Source organism: Heloderma suspectum, chromosome 2, assembly GCF_057233095.1.
Source record: "Heloderma suspectum isolate Gila_16-S chromosome 2, 16-S_ref, whole genome shotgun sequence".
Taxonomy (NCBI): domain Eukaryota; kingdom Metazoa; phylum Chordata; class Lepidosauria; order Squamata; family Helodermatidae; genus Heloderma; species Heloderma suspectum.
Window position 1 is genome coordinate 27,878,434 of NC_139459.1, and position 20,527 is coordinate 27,898,960.

The 20,527-nt window shown below is 41.3% G+C and overlaps 1 protein-coding gene across 3 annotated transcripts in view; it reads right to left on the minus strand.

The window, feature by feature from the left end:
• Positions 1–1,875: 1,875 nt before the first annotated feature.
• NUP155 (nucleoporin 155) overlaps positions 1,876–20,527 on the minus strand; it is a 41,304-nt gene continuing 22,652 nt past the window's right edge. For all 3 annotated transcript variants that reach the window (XM_084833089.1, XM_084833091.1, XM_084833090.1), the window contains 16 exons: positions 19,107–19,222; positions 18,408–18,511; positions 16,663–16,796; positions 16,231–16,422; positions 14,966–15,104; positions 12,929–13,064; positions 11,672–11,825; positions 11,053–11,157; positions 10,754–10,908; positions 8,061–8,190; positions 7,645–7,758; positions 7,108–7,228; positions 5,793–5,903; positions 4,442–4,578; positions 2,907–3,013; positions 1,876–2,328 (listed from right to left, as the gene is read on the minus strand). In XM_084833089.1, the coding sequence (XP_084689215.1) occupies positions 2,190–2,328; positions 2,907–3,013; positions 4,442–4,578; positions 5,793–5,903; positions 7,108–7,228; positions 7,645–7,758; positions 8,061–8,190; positions 10,754–10,908; positions 11,053–11,157; positions 11,672–11,825; positions 12,929–13,064; positions 14,966–15,104; positions 16,231–16,422; positions 16,663–16,796; positions 18,408–18,511; positions 19,107–19,222 (2,094 nt within the window). In that variant the 3' untranslated portion in view covers positions 1,876–2,189. The remainder of the gene's footprint in view (positions 2,329–2,906; positions 3,014–4,441; positions 4,579–5,792; positions 5,904–7,107; positions 7,229–7,644; positions 7,759–8,060; positions 8,191–10,753; positions 10,909–11,052; positions 11,158–11,671; positions 11,826–12,928; positions 13,065–14,965; positions 15,105–16,230; positions 16,423–16,662; positions 16,797–18,407; positions 18,512–19,106; positions 19,223–20,527) is intronic.

The window sequence follows — 20,527 nt, forward strand, 5'->3', positions numbered from 1 at the left end:
ATTATATTGTATTGTACTCTTTTAAGTATTTGTATTGTATTTTATCTTTTTAACTGTTGCATGCCATTTTAGTTTTTTAACTGTTTGTAATCTGCCCAGAGAACATTAGTTATTGGGTGGATTAGAAATGTACTAAAAAACGTGGTCAAAGAGGATGAGCTTTGTAGTTCAAAACATCTGGAGGGACCCAGGTTGGGGAAAGCTGCATTAAAACCTTGGTAAATCTGCCCTCTTCAAGCTCAAAAGTTGTTTTGATTGGACAGTGCTCATTAAGAAGTGGTGCCAAAGGAGAATAAGGGGCTCCTCCCAAATCTGTATAACAGGGCAGGAGTAAATTCTCACCTGCTCCAACAGTAAGGAATTGTGTACCTCTTCCCCCCACCTCCTTGCAAGCCATAATTTCTAGTGACTGTTATTGTTAAAGCCCAGTTGGCTATTGCATGAAAATGTCTGACAAACTTAAGGCTTGCTTAAACCAGTTTGCTCATAAATCAAATTCAACTGGTTTATATTGTGTTTAGATGTAAATGCAAAGTATGGTTGGCAAAGACCTGCAAACCACTTTAGAAAGCCTGGCACATGAGGGGAGGAAGAAGTGTGCAAGCCCAAGACTTGCTGCTGCTCATGTATTTAACACTAAACCATAGTTTGTCATTGTCTGTGTAGTCAACATATGGAAGTGACAGACTGGCAAAACTGTCTAATGAGCATGTTATGTAGCTTGCCAAGAAGTCCATGGTTAAGAGTATGAGTCACTCATCCATTCCCCAATACAGCTTTCAGATGAGGTGATCTCAACAACTAAAACGCATTCAGCCATTTTTCTCAGTGCAGCAGTAGCTCCTTAAAAGGAACTGGGAGGGCTAGTTACGGAACTGGAGAGGCCAGAGTAGCCTCATCTCTTCATTCCCCATTAAGTGGGGAATATAAATAAGATACAGTGAAGTCTAGCACCACTATCAGTGGTACCAGGCACAGGCTATTAACTATGACAATGTAGTATACAGCTGGAATGGGCAACCCACAGCTCCCAGAGGCTGCCTGCGCAGCCCACTACAGGGGGATGAGTCCCTCCACATTCCCCTTCCCACATCAGAGCATGACTGTGCTGGGAAAGAAGGTACATGGACTCTCCCTGCATGTCCTCTTCCCCAGCTCAGTTGGACTTCTGACATCTGTTTGGCAGGCTGTTGGGCACCCGACTTGAGCTAGGGAAGGTGTATGTGGGGAGAGGCACCTCTAGTCACCCTCTTGTCCCCCTCTTGTCCAGCACAATAAATCCTCAGTAACAGCAGCACAGACACTGCAAACCTAATCAGGATAATAGAATCATAGAATAGTAGGGTTGGAAGATCACTAGCAGGAGGGGGGGGGGGAGAAGTGGCTTAGCCTACCCTTCCCTCAGCAATCCCACCACATGTACGTGTGTCCTAATCCAACACCAAGCATCACATGGTGGCCCTTGGCTTTCCCTGTGATCCTCCACCGTGTACCTTTGTCAGGACAGCTTCATCTGCACCGCACTGCACTACACTGGGGAGGACGCAATGCTGGCAAAGCAGCCCTGCCTGAAGCATTCCCCCAGTTGCTGCCTCATCCCTTGTACACCGAAGTCGCCCTGACCAAGAATACTTGGCCAAGATGTGGCTGCAGCGCACGTGGGCTTTCCCTGGTCAGAGGATAGAGTGTGGCTAAAGCAGCCCCAGCCAGGGCTTTGGCCAGGGAAGGGCTGTCAGGGGATGTGGTCTTTGACATTATCCAGCTGGCAGAGGGATTGGCAGAGGGTCATTCAGACCCCCAGCCAGAAGTGGTCCACTTCTGGTTTACAGTATAGTCAACCCTCAGGCAGGTTTATGGTCAAGTAACTTGCGCAAATTCTATTTAAAATTTAATTATTTTACAAATAATTCTAATTGCCAGGGTGAGATTATACAAGGCATCTTAATCCGAAGCATATAAAACTGGTTTACTATTAGAAAAAAAAGGCAGTAGTAAAAAAGAAACAGCCTGCCATTTGTACATTCTGATACGTGTCGTTAAGAACATACAACGCAGAACTATAATATTTCAATCATCCATTCCAGCAGGAGTTTGATTGTTGTCATGTTTCTTTATAAGCATTTGCCTTTTCTGATTCCAGTGTAGTGACAGTTCATTCCACCTGGGCAAATTGTTTAGTATCACTGTATTCAATGAAGCCGCTCTAATTTAGCCTGTAGAGATTTAAAGTTCCCTGTGATGGTCTGAACAGCTAGTGTTGGACTTATGGACTGCAGTTCAACAAGGTAACAACTAACAGCATCCAAGCAAATATTTGTGAATCGCCGTCTAATAAGGAAGAAAGAAAGAAAGTTAATTTGGTTTCTGGTTCATGTTATTAGTATTGTACGCCACCTAGAGTTGCCAGGTAGCTGGCCAGATGGACAGCTAATTAATTAATTAATTAATTAATTAATTAGGGGACCTCAAATTTTCCTCTTCCTAATTCCAAAGCTATGTTCAGGATCGATCTTTTGCAGACCGTGCTAGCAACAGGATAGACAGAACTGTGTCAGTTCTTAGAACTGGTGTCAATGGAAGACTTTTTTCAAGCATAACTGCTGCACTGGTGTGTGTGTGTGTGGGTGTGTGTGTAATCGTCATCTGTGTGTGGTACGTGTGAATGAACAGGTACACATTATGTGTGGGGGTCTATTGGAAATGCATATCTTTTATTGTGAGAAGATTAACTGAAAACTTTCCCCCCTATTTTATCTTGATATCAAAAATTAGATACACACTAAAATAAACAAGAATGCTTATTTCAACAACTGCACCCTCCTCACCCACCTTATAAAAGATAACCATCCTATTCCCAGCATATACAACGTCTATTTGCAGTGTTTGTATGTTCAGATTAAAGTTACCTCTCAAAGGCAAGCACTTTGTTAGGGTCTTGCACATATCCTGATAATAATACATGAATGCATTCCAAAAGGTGCAAAGGCTTCTTCATTTTGCTCCAGTAAGGGTCCTATAAGGGGGCGGGGGAGGGGTTAAAAGAAGCTCCAAATGATTCATCAAGTTGCAAGTGCATTCAGAATGTTAGTACATGAAATATTAAAATCAATGCATTTGTTAATATTCCTATTACAAAGGAATGACTGAGGATGATTCTGGGCTGAATTTACTTACATGTCAGGCTTTATTATAATTTCACAAGTTCTCAGCAAACTGAAATGTAAAAGGGTTTCTCCTATCCTTACACAGCATCCGAAATTCTCTCTCTGCCTTCCACCCCAGCAAGCAACACAAGCCTCTTGATCAGTCCAGGCACCCACCACAAACTCATATCCTGAGGAGGTACTTACTTGTGGAGGACACACCTTAACAGATACAGCTCTATCCAACTTAGAGCAAGCCCCTTTCTACCATGCTGTGCTACTACACAACATGCACAGACAGGGCTGGTGTTACATCTAAAATTATAAAAATACTCTTGTGGCACCTAAAAAACTGACACATTTATTCTGGCATAAGCTGTCGTGACTATAGCCCACTTTGTCCATGAAAGTCTTTAGGATGCCACAAGAGTCTTTGTTGTTTTTATGGCAATAGACTAACACAGCTACCCTCTGGAAATTATAAAAAATGATGATTCTGAACATCACTGATCACTTTCAGCAATAGAACAGCTAAGAGAAGGTTGTTGCAAAGTCAATGAAGCTATGGCTTATAAGGCATAGAATAAGCAAGGAACTCCTGAGCCACAGGAATTCTTCACTAAAAAGAAGAAACAAAAGATGACATCATATCCCTGAATCTTTATTTTCCCAAGAAATTATTCTGAACCTCTTCTGCAAACAATGTTTGCAGGCAGGGTGTCCCTTTTTGCTCCTTGTATCACCTTGCATGCCAAATTTAATATCTCCCAGACTTTAATCTGGTGCTGAGAGGGGAGATGAAGCCATACAGCAGCTGCTGAACCCCCGGATTACTTGCCTCTCTTTCTTGAGGCTCTCAGCCCCAACCCCAAGCGGGGAAGAAAATGACTCCCTCTTCCCTCTCTGCTGTGTGGAAGAGAGGCAGGGAACCTGATGCTTCAGCAAGCTGGCGCTGGGTTGCGGTAGTCAGTGCCGAGCATTGGTTGAATGCGCCCCTGCTTCTCTGGCCCACCCACCTGCTTCCCTCCATCCCTGTAGCTTATAGTATCCAGAGAGCAGGCCATATGTGGCCCGTGGGTTCCCCACCCCTGTTCTAGAGCATTGGTCTTCAAGTGGTGGATTCTACTCTCATTTAAAAGAGACTCACACCAGTGGAGCCACCACTTTTCTTTCTTGGATTTATCACTTTTTAAAGAGATTGAGAGAGGCTGCCAGGAAAAAAAATGGAAGTAGGGGAGAAAGGGTAACCAGATACAAAACCCCCAATTTTCTTTAATAGCTGTATGGAACTATCTTACCCGTGCTTTGAATAGCTGATCATATACTTCAAGAAGCCTCGGTAATGGCACACCAATTCCTTGCATTGTGTAAGTTACAAATCCCACGTCCCAGTTCAAAGAGCAAACCTGCTGTTCTAGATATTGCACTAAGAAATCTGAGGAAAAAATCATCAGGCAATGAGGTATTAATTTTTGCAGCAAGATGTTAATAGCTACAAAGTTTAAATTGCTACTTTAACCCCTTTTCTTGTAAGCATCTTCACTCAGTTGATTTTGAAAGATAACCTGCTGTGCCACAGGCATGTGGGCTTGGTTGAAGGGAAAATGTCCTGAAGAGAAAAAAACCTGAGGACTTTGCCCATGCAGCTTCTCTAACACACAATAACTAGTTCTAATGTAAAACCAAAGAGCTTTTGCTGTGCTCAAGGTGGTTCGAAGAGAAATGACTGGGAAGGTGCTTGCCTCACATCTATACATATGGAATCACAACTCTTTAGCCAGGGTGAGGGAAGAATGTCTGTCGCCTTATAGTTCAAGAAGGTTCCAAAATGTGGTTTATGCAAGTGAGGCCATATAGAAGCCAGGAAGGAGACTGCCTATTTTAAAATCTTTGGGGAAGGTTCAATGGGATGCAAGGACATCGGTGTAAGATTCAGAGGAGCTTTTCTTCTCTCCCTCCCCAGCTGTCCCTGGGGCATCTATGTAGTCCATCAGGGGTGGGCAGAAAGTAGGCCTCCAGATGTTTTAGACTTCAACTCGCAGCATTCCTGACTGTTGGCCATGCTGGCAGGGGCTTCTGGGAACTGAAGTCCAAGACATCTGGCGATCTACCTTCTGTTCACCCCTGCTCTACATTGTGTTCTGCTCATCCCATTGTTCCTGTCCTCTATGGGGCCCCTGGGTGCAGGTACTTCCAAATCTATTCAGAGCAATTCAGATGATGCTTTGAGCTTGTGTACGTGCAAAATATACTTAAGACTACTACAGTTTTACACCATAATCTACGACATTTCCAATGACGAGGCTGTTGACAGCTAGAACCGCTCAAAATATTAACCCCTATTCCCTAGCCTGAGACGTCTCTAGGCTTTTCACACTTTCATTAAATTTTGTGTTACTATTTTCCTTGAAATGTTGTTCCACCGTGGCCCAAGGCTTTAATAAACACTTGCTATAGAGTTCAATAGCTCAGTTCTTCCAGACTATGCCATCTGAGGCTATTCAACAAGAGGTATTGGCATTGAACTAAGATAAAGTAGTGAAAGGCTTTGGGATTTGTTCCTATTTTTTCCTCCTGTTATTATCAGCTCTACTCTATATTATTTGATTTTACAGTACCTCCCAAACATTTCTAATTTGAATTATATACCTAAAGGGAAATAGCGAGGCGTCCCAGCATAGATTTTTCCAAGCATTACCATCTTCAGGCTAAGAGCCTGCATCCTATCAGGAGCACTCAGAGTCACACTATCACTCAGTGCTGAAAGAGAAAAGATACACTATTTTAGGAGATCTGTTAAACGCTTAAATTTTTATCATTTCCATTTTCTGTTCAACACACAGTACAATTTTAAAAATCGTGACAATTTACTGCCCTATGGGTGGGCTATAAATGCATATCCCTGTTACAGAACACCAGGCTGTAAACATTATTTTGGTAGTGCAAACTATGCATCTCTTTAGGCCAAGAACATAAAGAAGATCATGACACCAAGTTTATCAGGACATTTGTAAAATGTTTAGTTAATGAGAACAATTATTAGTGCCTTACACAGATATTTTCTTTTTATGACAAAATGCTGTTTGTTGTTAACAGCTGTCTTAGCAAGATGACATCTGTGGCAGGCCCAGCATCAGCACCCAGCAGAATCCCTATGCTGGTGGCTGGGCCTGTGAGCTGCCATTTTACATTTTCCAGGGGGTTGCCATTTTTGATTTCCCACAATGCTCCAGGCTAACACTACACTGAAAGTACTGCGAGAAATTTAAAGTGATGGTTTGTAGCCACCTGCTGCTGTCTCATAAGTCCACAGCACTGACCTAAGAGAGAGCCTACCAGAGGGCACTTTGCCAAGGGCACCTCAAATCTGGAATGACCCTGCTCTATATTACAGTTTGTAGCTCCACCATAGTCCTGGAGGTGCCACTGAGTTTTAAAGGGACTCTGATATAATAGGACATAATAATTACACAGCATTTTGTGTGTTTAAAGTGCTTCATGTGTGAGGGGAAAAAAGAGAGAAAGAAACACGCTGAAATGTATTCACTGTATTACCACCTTTAGAAAAATAAAGTCCTGTCCAGACTAAGGGGAAACCTACAACATTTCGCCTCCATTTGCAAGGATTTCTCACTAACTAATCTGTCAGCCTGCTTGTTGAAGAACATTATGCTATGCAAATATACCTTTAGGGCCACATTTTCTCACACAGCTTCACGCCAATTGCTTATTTCTACTGTTGAATACAGAGAATTACAGCCTTTACCATACATGATCTAAAGTGGTCGACCTTCAGAATCAAAAACTCCATCCTACAATATTCTTTCTTTTTTAATTGAAATTGTTAACATTCGTGTGTGTGTGTGGATGCACATTACCCTGGATAGACTGATGACCAACACAGGAATACATAATTTTGTGTAGTTCTGTACTCCTAAGCATCCGTGTTACTAGCTGAACTTACCCTTTTCAATTATTTCTTGCCAAAGAGTCTGCACTAAGATAGGGTCTGAATGACCAGCACAATGTATAATGGCCAGCTTGCACTCAGAGAGTTTGAATGGGTCAGCAAATTCCCCATAAAGCTGTAGTTTAAAAACAAACAGTTTGATTATTCACATATAACGAAGAAATGATGAAATAAAAATGAATTGGCAGCTTACACTAACAAAGTAATGAACATACTGAATAATGTACTTCTCTATCCCAAGTGACCACCAATTAGAGCTTTTATAAAAAGCCTGCTGAAGCTTTCAGCGAGAGTGCTTCACAACAGGAAATATGTAATGTATAAATCTGTATTTTTCATCCTGCACGTAACAGGAGTAGTGGTGATTGTTAAAGACAGAACACAACAGCATATTTTACAAGAATAAAAATGATACACTAGCAAGTCAAAATAATTGTTCTTGATTTAAATACAAAAAATATTTCAGACACACATTATTTATCCCTTATACTGAAGCTTTGGTATTGTTATTATTATTTATTTTAAGAGCACCTTGCTAATTTCCATCAGCTCAGAATCCAGCTGGGAAATTGCATCTTGCACCGAAGAATGATGGGAACACTGATGGTGTAATGCTTCTTGTATTTGAAACTGTATCCTGGCAACCTGGTTAAAACATAAAGATCAGTTTTATGAAAAACTCAATGAACACCAACAAGCTTCTATAATTAATTATAATCTATCATAAAACATTTGATCTATTATAACTATACATAAAATAAATAAAATAGAGACTTTGAACTTAACAATTTAAAAGATGACCTCTCCATTGTCAAACAGAACCATGAAGGCTAGGAACTTACTTTAAAAAAAAAAATCCGTGCTGTACAAGAGTCTTTGAGACCACATACTGCCTACTTCTGACCCATGCTAATATCAATGTTATCTAAATTAATTGTTTTACTTACTTCCATTTTCTCTTCCAGTTCATGTAAAAATTCGCCATCTGCAGCTATTGGCGATATGGCTGTGGAACTCTTTGCACTCAAAATGGCACGTGCAATATACTCAAGACGCTGCTGAAGTGAAATCTCAGTGCTGTTAAATTATAAAACATGTGACTAATATGGTAGCTTCCACGAACAACATTCACAGAAGTGTTATCTGTTTTCAATCTTTTAAAATTTGAGTTCTGTTATTCTGTCTGTCTCTTTTTACTCATCTGCAGTACACCATCCTTCCTTTTGATAATTTACAATTCTATCGTCATAAAAAAATGTCATTCTTTTGATTCCTTTTGCCAGTCTTTGGGTTCCTGTTATTGACCCCTCTGCTTGGCCACCTATACTATCTAGAAATGCACAGCAACCATATTTATAACCATATACAACAATATTTTAGATGTTTCACTTGAAGATGCATGGTTTGACAAGCACTTATCAATTACTATCCTCAATGCATTTATGAAATGTATTTCAATACATTTATGCTGCTGGCCATCACCATGTTTCTTGCCAGAAAGTCTGCCATGGAAAAGAAAAGGTTCCTTTTTAATACCTTTCAAAACTTCTACCTTCAAAACTTCTACTGCTGCCAAAAGGCTAGCTGATCAGATGATACTTTGGGAAAGATTGGGAGTAGGCTTTAGTCACTCCTCTTACTCATAGATAGAAGGTAGCCAAATGCATCTCCAGATCAATACAGCAAAGATGCATTTTCCAAGTTCGCTCATTATCTTTGTGAAGGAAGAGGGTGTGGAGAGGCATATGCTGAAGCCCTAACCCTCTCACGTGGGTACTATACAATGCTACAAACCTTTACCCCCAGTAATGTGTGAAAGATAAAGCTGATGTTTCCCACTTGGACTTTTTAAACCACTCCCAATTTATATATCTCTACCACCTTTACTGCCACATCTTTTATAAATTAAATGGGTTTAATCACTGTAGCTTTGCTGTTGTTAAGACATGGTCAGGGACATCTTCCATTTAAGACAGAATGCAAAAACATTTGACGACCATGCTGAAGCATCACTAATATATAAGTAGATTATACTGACCATCCAGTCCGCAAAATTATACTAATAGTGCAATACACTATTTATACTATACATGTATAATCAGAAGTCCCACTGAGATTAATGGCGCTTACACCCAAGCATGTACAGAACTGCAGCTTAAATCATGTGTTCAGTTCTTCGCAGCATTAATTGTATATTAATTAATTATACAATTAATTGTATTAATTGTATAACGTATTGTATGTTCATATACATGATATAAAAGCATTTAAAAATGTATTAGAACTCATTAAAAACTTCATTTATCTACATAACGATTTAGGGACCAATCCTATGGATCCTAGAAAAAATTTGGGGGCCCACAGGATATTTCAGATTCCTGGATCTGAGGTTGAAGACAGTGCTCTGACCTTGGAGCCAGAAATCCACGCTCTGCCCCCACCCCCTGGAAAGAACTGCACCATCTGCCTCTCCGAGGTGGGGAACACAACCTCAGAGAGGGGGTAAAGGCTGTGTTCCAGGGAGTGGGGACTGGAGAAGCTGGGACATGAGCTATCTTCAGGCATCTACAGCCTGCTTACCTCCACATCCAAAGCGTCCCAGCTAAATGGGCAAAAAAGCCCATCTAGCAAAAATGCAAAATGAGAGTTGCAGGGAGGTGAAGATAGTTTCCACTGCTTCTCTGGCTTTGCATTAGATTACTGTAAGCCTCCGAACTCCTATCCCGATAGGACTGTGCCCTTAATAGCTTTTAGCAACCCTGAACACTTTGTGACTCACCGACCCAGATACAGCTTACCGGCCATTATGGTAATCCAGCAGGACTCAATAAACCTATTTTTGCTGCCTGCTTTGGACCACAAACATAGCAAGGTTGTCAAGCACCTGGAGCCCACAGTACCCAGATGGCGGCCTTGTTCAGTTTGATGAATTGCAATTTGTTTAGGGCTGGCTTTTAGTAACTGATCCTATCGTGAAGATTCCTTTGCAAACATTGTAATATAATAAAACAACCAAATAAGCCAGACATTAAGCCAATGTGACCATATTATGTCAGTACTTTTCCAGCTGCACTGGCTGCCAGTCCATGTCCAGGCCCGATTAAAAGTGCTGCTATTAACATTTAAAGCCCTAAACAGCTTGGGGTCAGGTTATCTGAAGGATCATCTCCTCCCATATGTCCCTGCCTGGACTCTTAAGTTCATCTTCAGGGGTTCTTCTCTGGGAGCCCCTGCCAAAGGAAATGAGGTGGGTGGCTACCAGGAAAAGGCCCATTTCTGCTGTGGCACCCCGGTTGTGGAATGAGCACTCTAGGGAGCCTTGCCCCTATGTTGTACTCTTTCTGGTGCCAGGTGAAGACCTTTTTATTTTCCCAGGAATTTTAACGTTCTAGTCTTTTAGCTCTGTTATTTTAAATGTGTTACTGTATTTTAAATCTCTGCACTGCTGCTAAGTTTTATTCTGGTTGTACTGTACTGTAGTTTTAGGTGTTTATATTTTATACTGTTTTTATGCTGTATTTGTGGTTTTAATTTCTGTGAACTGCTCTGAGAGCTTTGGCTTTTGGGTGGTATAGAAATGTAATAAATAAATAAATAGTTTCCATATTAGAAGCACTGACTGCTGACAAGCTACGCTTACCTGTGCATGTCTGCCAATTTTGCTAGCACCCTGGCTGCATTACTAAAACTTCTATTTTTCTCAAAAAACCTCCACAGGAGATCCATATAGCGAACTTTGTTTTGATCAACTTTGGCCATCCGTGCCAGATATGGCTCCAAAAATGGAGAGTTTATCTGCAGGAATCAGGAAAAAAAGTAAAGTCCTATCAGTTTTCCACTGCTGCATTTTATCCATTCTGACTATAAAGTTCAATTCTCAAATATCAAAAATAGTATCAAACACTGTATTTATTGTTAGCAAGTTCAGTGTGATCTTACCTGCAGCAGTTTATCTGAGAGATCAACTTGGACCAACCAGTTGTAAAGAGCAATACTAAAAAGTTCATCTGTGGAACGTTGAGCCAATTTAAGCATGTGTTCAAACTAGAATCAGGGAGGGAAAAAATATTAAGATAGGTGTGCATAAATGTACACAATAAGTTTCCTTTCAATATATATTACCTTAAAAAGAAGACGAAATATTTAACTGTACATTTTATTATATTTGCAGTCCTATAGAACATTTCCAATTCATCCTTGAAATACTTCCAGCAAATATTGTGTAGGCTAGTATGCCATAATAAAAGTTTTTCAAAAGATTATGGTATGTTATATTGACCTGGACCTAAGGAACCATATGCATCCCCAAAGGATCCTTGGGCATGTGTTCCTCTAAGAGTAGCCTCTACCATGTCACATGTCAAACTTCTTTTGAAATCAAGGGTAGTTTCAATAGCAGTCGCTGATATTGCTTGGGGTCTGCTGTTCAAATGAAAGACATCTATGAGACATGATCAAACCCTTGGGCACACCTAAAGTTGTTCTTTAGATCCTGGCTACTGGATTTAAGAAAAGCAAAGTTAATGACAATTCAGTGTATTCCTTGCTTGTTTCTTACATGAAGTCCTGCTTCTTCATTGCTCAGCATATTGGGATCAGACGACAACACAGGAGGACCAGGTTTTTTGGGCACACTGGGAGACTGAGGAGCAGCTTTACTTTGATTGACTAGCTCCTGAAGAGTGTCTGTGATGCACTTATAGCTGTTTAATCTGCAAAAAGATGCATGACTCATGAGCAAAATCTTCAAGCATTCACAGCAACATCTGGAGCCATAATAATTTTGCCATCCCACTTCTTAAGTATAGGATTTCCTACAAGACAGCAGAAACTTCACTCTGGGTATTGCTTCCTAGAGAGCTAGAGATGAGAATGGCTGCAGAAAGTGCACAGGATATCTATAGGTACAGACCAGGGGTGGGTAACATGTGGCCCTCCAGATGCTTTGGCCTTCAACTCCCATCAGACCTACCCAGCATAGCTAATGGTGAGGGATAATGGAAGTTGTAGACCAAAACACCTGGAGGGCCACAAGTTGCCCACCTCTAGTATGGACTGAACTTCAAAGCATTTAGTGAACAAAGTCACATAAAGAAACCTGTGCTGGCAACCCACTCTGCCGCTGTTCCTTGGGTTGTTCAGATGAGCACAATGACATTACCAAAGAGAAAAAATTAAGGAGAAAGTTGATATCTTAATACAGTTTGTTGCCTGCTCTATCAAAAAGATTCAAGGGTGATGTGAACATTCTGATCATTATCCCCAAATCTCTAAAAGTGCCCAGTCCGCTAAAATCCAACACACTAATGTACAGTGGAACAATTTTTTAAAAAAATCGTTACTGAAATTCCACTCAATTGTTCTGGTGAATTAAATTCCACAATGATCAATCAAATTTGGTATCTTCATAGCAGAATCATCCTATCCTAAACAGATAAAAATATGTATGAGGCATTCATGGTCGTCTTAACTTTGGCACAGTTTATGGAAAAACAAGGAGTATAGAGTCCTATGTTATATGGAATCCTATATTAGGAGCATTTAGTTCCATGTTACATCATGGGAAGCGTGATCCACCCTCACACACTCCCAATGTCTGGCAGCAACCTTATGCTCAACCATCATCTATAGATTTCTGCTGCCCAAAATTGGATTTCAGCTCAGATAACTAGCGTCGTATTGATAATTTGAAATACATACTTACATTACTTTCAACCTATTAATGTTAGGCTATTTCCACACATTCATAACCCCAGTAAATTACTACCACCATCTTTGTTCTGAAGAAAATTTCAATCTGTATCCCAAAACTTACCTCTCTTGGAAAGCCTGGCACCCAGTGACATCTTCTTCCGGTTCTGCATTTTTGTAATAATGGAGTCCAAGACCTTGGGGATCCTTTTTCTCTGCAGCAGTGAGAGAGAGTTCTACCACACCCTCATAGAAACGCACTTGAGATCAAAAAGGAAAAAAAGGAACAACAGTGATAGTGTGTGCATAAACTAATACAAACAACATTCTTCCAATTATAAAATATAACGGACATCACTCAAAGGCCTAATTCTACGCTGTGATGCTGTAGACTGCCGGGGTACCATCTACCCACATTTTTCAAGGAATTTCCACTTAAGAGTCTTGGAAAACTACATTTCTCACGTTTTCATTGCTTTTATATATTTGTAAAACACAGTTTTATCCAAGTATATTATATGTATAATTTAAAACACACACAAAACTCTGTAGAGGTTTAATTCTATTCACAAGTACTGTGTGGTTGTTCTGATAAAAACAGACCCTATTTTAGAACCTATAACGGGATACGTGATTCCTGTCTGAAACATCTCAATTCACATATTAAGTCTTACTTGAAAGATAACACTAATTTCTTAAAATGGTAAAATATCCCTGAAGTACAAAACATAAACATTTATTATAGGGTATAGGTAAAAAGGTCACTTATTTGGACTTCGGGGTAGGGGGCGGCAAAAGAACTGGTGACTAGGAAAGGGCTGTGAAGCCAAACCCAAGGGTTACGAAGAGACGAAACACATCTACCAGGAAGCTGGCTGGAGCCAAGTAACCCGTTACTCTATGAATCCTATCTCTTCCTCCTATTTTTAAATATGCTCTGTAAAAAGCAAAAGATGGAGACATGCATCCATTCACTGCAGAGGCAGAAGAAAGAGTGGTTTCAGAAGGGAAGTGCCTTGTAGGGATGGCGGAGAATTTCTCCCCGAATCTTCAGGGGGCCGAGCGCCAACGCATTCAGCCCCCCGAAATCGGCGGTGAAATTCTCCGCCCCCCCCTCGGGATGGGACTTACCTTTGGCGAATGTCCCTCCCGGCGGTGGGTCCCGGCAGCGGTTCGTCGGCCTTTCGTCGGGGGCGGCAGTCGGTCTTCCGACTGGCTGCCGCCGCCGCCATTACAAAGTGTAAAAAAACAAACAAACCCCATGATAGGCTACGTAACGATTAATGTAGCCTATCACAGCTAGATTTCCAAAGTCAGCCGTGATAGGCTACGTAAATCGTTACGTAGCCTATTACGGGTGACTCTGAAAAAAAAAGAAAAAAGCGCGTATGCAAATGGCGACGCCCTATGGGCGCCATTTGCGTTCCTTATTTGGTCCCGGTAGTCTACGTAAAGATTTAGGTAGACTACGTTGTAGTCTACGTAAATCTTTACGTAGACTACCGGGACCAAATAAGGAACGCAAATGGCGGCACCCATAGAGCGCCGCCATTTGTGTACGCGTTTTGTTTTTTTTTCAAAGTCACCCGTGATAGGCTACGTAACGATTTACGTAGCCTATCACGGCTGACTTTGGAAATCTAGCCGTGATAGGCTACGTTAATCGTTACGTAGCCTATCACGGGGGGGGGGGGGTGTTACACTTTGTTTCGCGGCCGGGGCGCTTCTCCCTGGCCTGAATTTCGGCCGGGCGAGGCGGGAAGCCTCCCCCCCCCGGCCTGAATTTCGGCCGGGCGAGGCGGGATGCCTCCCCCCCCTCGCCTGAACTTCGGGGGGAGAAGCGAAGCGCCTCCCCCCCACCACGAAGCACCCCTGCGAAAAGGTAAGTGACTTTCGTACATCCCTAGTGCCTTGAGCCAACTATTTCTTCAAAAGAGCTGCCTCCTAGTGGATGGAGCAGACAGCACACCCGTGTTCTGGACCAATGAATGGTGACAACTAAAATTTCAAGTATTTCCCCCCATTTTTTGGTTTTTTTAAAAACATATTTGTTATTTACACGCATCACTTTCTATACTGTATCGTCTTCTTGATATTTCTGCTATAGAAGACATGGAGGGACACAGGCATGTTGACATAGAAAGTGATGTTTCCAGCTCACCTTGCCTATACTGTACACAGACGTTTGCAAGATCCACCTGTGTGCTAATCTTCTGATATTCTTTCAGTGACTCTCTTAGCATCTTCTCTTTTTCAGATTTGTTCTGAACTTGTCGGGATCTCTGAAGTAACTCATTTGCCTATTAAGACACAAGCAGACATTCAAGACTTCATCTGAACCAGGGCCACTTCACATGAAAACTTTACATTATTGAAAACTGAAATGGAGGTCTATGCATGTCACACATAATGAATACACATTCTGACTCACCTTTTTCCTACACAGAATTAGTCTTGTGATAAGCAGCCCATATCCTTCTATAGACAATCATGATATAATGCTCAATTGTTTAAGGATACCCTAGCTACCTACTTAATTAATAAATCCATTTTCTGAAACACTGTAGTAATTCATTTGCAGTTTGTTTTTTTAAACTCACAGACCAATCTTATACATGTCTACTCAGAAGTAAGTTCCATTGGGTTCAATGGGGCTTAGGTCCAAGTAAATGTGCACAGGATTGCAGCCTAGTAGAAGTATCTTGTTTCTTGAGAGTGTAAGACACAGTAAATATGAAAGATATACCTTTTACTCATATACTCCCCCCCTCATGACTGGCGGGATGGCTGCAGCAGCTTTTACTTTCAATTTCACTGAATCTAGGCTTACCATGTATGGCTGTGGGAGCTGGACTATAAGGAAGGCTGAGCGCCGAAGAATTGATGCTTTCGAACCGTGGTGCTGGAGAAGACTCTTACGAGTCCCCTGGACTGCAAGGAGGTCCAATCAGTCAATCCTAAAGGAAATCAACCCTGACTGCTCATTGGAAGGACAGATACTGAAGCTGAAGCTCAAATATTTTGGCCACCCAACGCGAAGAGAAAACTCCCTGGAAAAGACCCTGATGCTGGGAAAGACTGAAGGCCAAAGGAGAAGGGGACGGCAGAGGATGAGATGGCTAGTTAGCATCACTGATGCAATGAATATAACTTGAGCACACTCCGGAAGACAGCGGAGGACAGGAAGGCCTGGCGTGCTATGGTCCATGGGTCACGGAAAGTCGGACATGACTTAACTACTGAACAACAACAACATGGTTATTTTAAACAAACCAACTTCATAACCCATGCTTTGAATTTGGCTTATTTTGTTGCTGACCACAGTAATAATGTGAGAATTACAAAATGTAAAAATACCACTTGACAGCAAAATACACAAGTAGCCAAAACCACCCTTGTTTCTTCTCATTGCTTGCTATACCATACCTTGGAACAGATAGCATCATCTGTGCTGTAGAGCAGTGGACAGATGTCTTGTAGATGTGAACTGATACCATCCACAGCAGCATGGTCTCTGATGTAACAATTGATAAGGGAAGCAATGAGGGCTCCAGTTAGCTCTTTGTCTCTAATTACCAAGTCTCTGAAAGTTGTAACCTTCAGATGATCTTGAAATTCCTATGTAAAAAAGCACATCCACAATTTTACTGTAACTCAAATGGTTTTAAATGTCTTAAGCACATACATGCTGTACTCACAGCAAAGGAACAAGGAACTATTGTGGAGAGCACAACTGCTCCAAAACCACTAAGCGCTACCGAATTTCTAGAAGATTCTGACGGAAGAAAACAGTCTGCCTTTAGCAACAAAAAGTGTATGTTTTCTAGCACAAGAAGCTAGGAGTGCCTTTACACATACCTTCTGAAGCTCACCGACAACAACATTGAATTGATGCTCACAAAGAAGCTTCCACAATGCCAAAGCCTGGCAGGTTTTCCGAACGAGCTGCTGGATGCCTTGTAGGGAGGCTTTCTCAGTTAATTGTGCCTCTGCTGCAAAATTGAAACACACACCACTAAGTTACAACCAATCCATGTCCTCCCAACTTGGCTTCCTTAAAGTTTTTCAACTCCATGATTTCCTTTTCACAAAACCTTTTCAAGGAAGCATCAAAGAACCACAGGATGACATGGCCTGAAGGGACTAATCTCCAGGCTCATCTAGTTTCCACCCTCTCCCCACTAGGCAGGATTCACCAGGTTTAAGCAATCCCCAAATGTGGTAATGCAGTAACCTTGAAAAAGAACTCTTACTGCCTCGCTTATCACTGTACGCTGACACTTGGAGCTACTTTCCATAGGCATTGAGAATGCCCATAATTATAGGCATAATTATAGGAAATTATGCCTATAATTTCCATAGGCATGAAATTATAAATCCTATAATTTCAATGAAAATGGCTATGCGCATCAAGACAGACAAATAGATCCCCAGGAAGGCGGGGGGTGGGGGGAGAGCTATTCTTCCATGCAGTAAATGCTATCCTAAAAAGGTTTGGAAGCAGTGCAAATATATTACACACTACTTCCAATGGATAGGACTATATGGCAAAACGAGAAAGGGAAGGAATATATGAATGCGCACACGTGCGTACACACACACACACACACACACACACACAGAGAACAACCTCCTAATTGGCCCTGGAAGGGTGTGGAATTCAAAATGGGTGTGTGTGTCAGATACCAGATGTTGTAGTGTGTTATTATTATTATTAAAACATTTATATCCCTCTATTACAACAGAAACATACAAGGTGGTTTATATCAAAAATTTATTAGGAAATTTTAGGTGCTTTATAAATTAATAATAATTCCTTCCACTGTCTTCTACCTTAATAAATGGAGGGAGCAATCCTATGGCTGCTAGAGAGCAGCTAGACGGCCATAGGATATCGTGTTATCCGGGAACTGATAACTGCCTCGGAGGCAGCGTGGAACAGCCCCATCCTCCGCGCTTGCAAGAGGAGTGCGGAGCGGCCAAAAAGGGGCATGGCTGGGGGCATTCCGGGGTGGGCGGAAATGCCTGTACGACACATCCAATGTGTCATACAGCAGCCTCCTTCCCCGCTGTCCTCCCGCAGCTAGATACCTGCAGTTGGCTGTCTAGCCGAAAATGCAGGGCAGGAGAAGCACAGAGGGTACGATTCCCTCCGTGCTTCTCCTGCCCTGCTTTGGATAAGTGGTCGCCTCTGAGTTCGGAGGTGGCTGCCTATCTGGATAGGATTGCACCCTAAGGGAAGTGGAGGAATGATGGGGAGGGTTCTCAACAGGCATTCCAAATGAGTGTGGGGTGATATAGTCTTGTGACATAATCTTGGCTCCAGAACCAATCCAGATTTCAGATTATGTTTTTGAATTCCAGAAAGTGTTTGCCAATAATCTGATTTCTCTGGATTATTTACAGAGCAGATTTGGGTGGATCTGCTGTCACTAACTATTACTAAGGACCAGCCTCTTTCTTAGGAGGAGAGACAATTCCTCTCTAAACATTAATCCTTGAGAGAACATACATTGTTAACTGTTAAAGTTAGATGGAAAAACACATTCTATCAAAAATAGAGAACAAAGAAGAGGCAATAAAAATGTGAGCTTCTTCTTTACCATGAAACTTCCTCTGGAGCTCTTGCTGCATTTGCTGAGAACTTCCACCATCAGACCTCATGACTCCAAGTAATCGTTGCTGCAGACTAGCTGGAGTGGCGAAACTGATTCAAGAAAAAGAACAAACAGGTATACAGCACAGGTTTAGGCGGTTGTAGCCATACTGTACCAAATGTATGTCAGCAAAAATAGATCAAAGCAATAGTAGAATAATCTCTAAAGGTCACTGCAAAATATCACAAGCTACTAGATGTTAACATAATACCTATCAGAATTTTATTTATTTATTTATTATTAAATTTATTAATCGCCCATCTGGCTGGTCACCCAGCCACTCTAAACAACTAAACTGTTGTTTAAACAACGCTCTAAACAACTAATACTAAACAACTAGTTTAGTATTTTAATGACTAGTGTTAACAATCTACTGTTCCATATGAAGTTTGTTGTATTTTATTGCATTTTGTAAGTTGTTACGAAAACCCACCAAGTTAGTCAGGAAAGTATCAAAATGTTAGAAAAAAAATTAATGCATAAGAGCATAAAAATCCATTCATAAATATTGGAGACACATGGGTTTACTTCAGTAGCACACAGAACAAATTGAACTTTTGTACTAATTATGTATACAATACAACTGGCAAAACAGTAACTTCCACTGCTTGCTTTATTTTCCTTAGCAAAATAAAGAGCTCTTACCTGTGATTTCTAAGCGATCCTACTGCAAATTGTGAATTCCTATCCAAAAAATCCTGTAGTCCTTTTAATTCTTGTAGCACAGATTCTAACACCTGTGCTGGAACACTACTTTCAACCTAAACAAGGAAGAGATTAACTGAAATGAACTTATCCAAAACTTTTACCAATTTTAATTGAACAAGAGATACAAATCTTGTAGTGAAGTATGTATAGGAATATCCTGAGAAGTCTGTATCCATAGACTAATGAATCACATTTATTACTAATATTTTAATTGCACTTTGTTATTTGATGAACAATTGAACAGACTCCAGATCTACACTCACACGCTCTACCTCCCTGCTTCCTTGCATTACTTCCATACAGAAAATTAAAAGACAGTTCAGTCTATCTTTCCCCCCAAATTCTAGTTTTGTAGTGGAGGGTTTGTGTTTTGTTTTTTTTAAAGGAAGGGGGTACATTCAAACTTGCAACCAGCACAACTGGAAGCTTGAGGTGGAGCCATACAGGAAAGGGTTATCACTTACTTGATTCTGAAGAATTAGACAACTAGCATTTTAAGAGTGAGAGTTGGCTGAGCCCTTCTATCTGATATACTATTTTTCCGTGTGAGGGGAATTTGGGACAGGGGAGGTGTTTGGGAAAGCATTCAAAGACACAACTTGCCCCCCATCACCATTTGCTCTTGGACAGTCCAGAAAAAGCTTTACCTTTTGATTCTGCAGTTTGCATAAACTGGCCTTTAAAGGCCTGCATTTAGCACTGAAATAACCTTTTTTTTTCAGGAGCTCTGAACAAGTCTCTACCTGGAACGGTCAAGTGCTTTCCTCTGCTTCACATTAATGTAATTAAAACAGAACTTGGTTACAGTAACCTCTGCTGATTTATCCTGCTCCTAAGGCCAAGCCAAAAGTATTAAATACAAAGGTATATAAGTGAATTACAGGGATAACAATGTTAATACCAAATCCTAAACCATCTTCTCGAAATGAAGAAAATAACTGTACAGCTCTCACACAGAGTTGTGCTTTTTGATTTCACACTAAGCATCAGGCACCAGCATGTGCTTGTCAATATGGTAAGCCACAATCAGGCTATTAGAGGACCCAAGTAAGAAATGCCGAGAGGGAGAGGAAGGCGTGAGGGGAAAAACTGGGAGGGGAGAGACAAAACGGATGGATTGATGGAAGGGGGGAACCCTTTGTAGGTGATCAGACCTCTGTAAGTGTGGTTTATCCCTCCCTGGGCAGCCTGCTCGAACAAGAGGGAGGGCTGGCAGAAAGGAGAGGGAAAGGGAAAAGGGCTAGCAGAAAGAAAAGAAAGAAAAAAGGAAAAGGGGCAGCTTCACCAATCATTGGCATGCGATCCCCAACAGATTACTCCTGAAGGAATGCAGTCCTTGTCAGAAAAAAAGGTTCCCT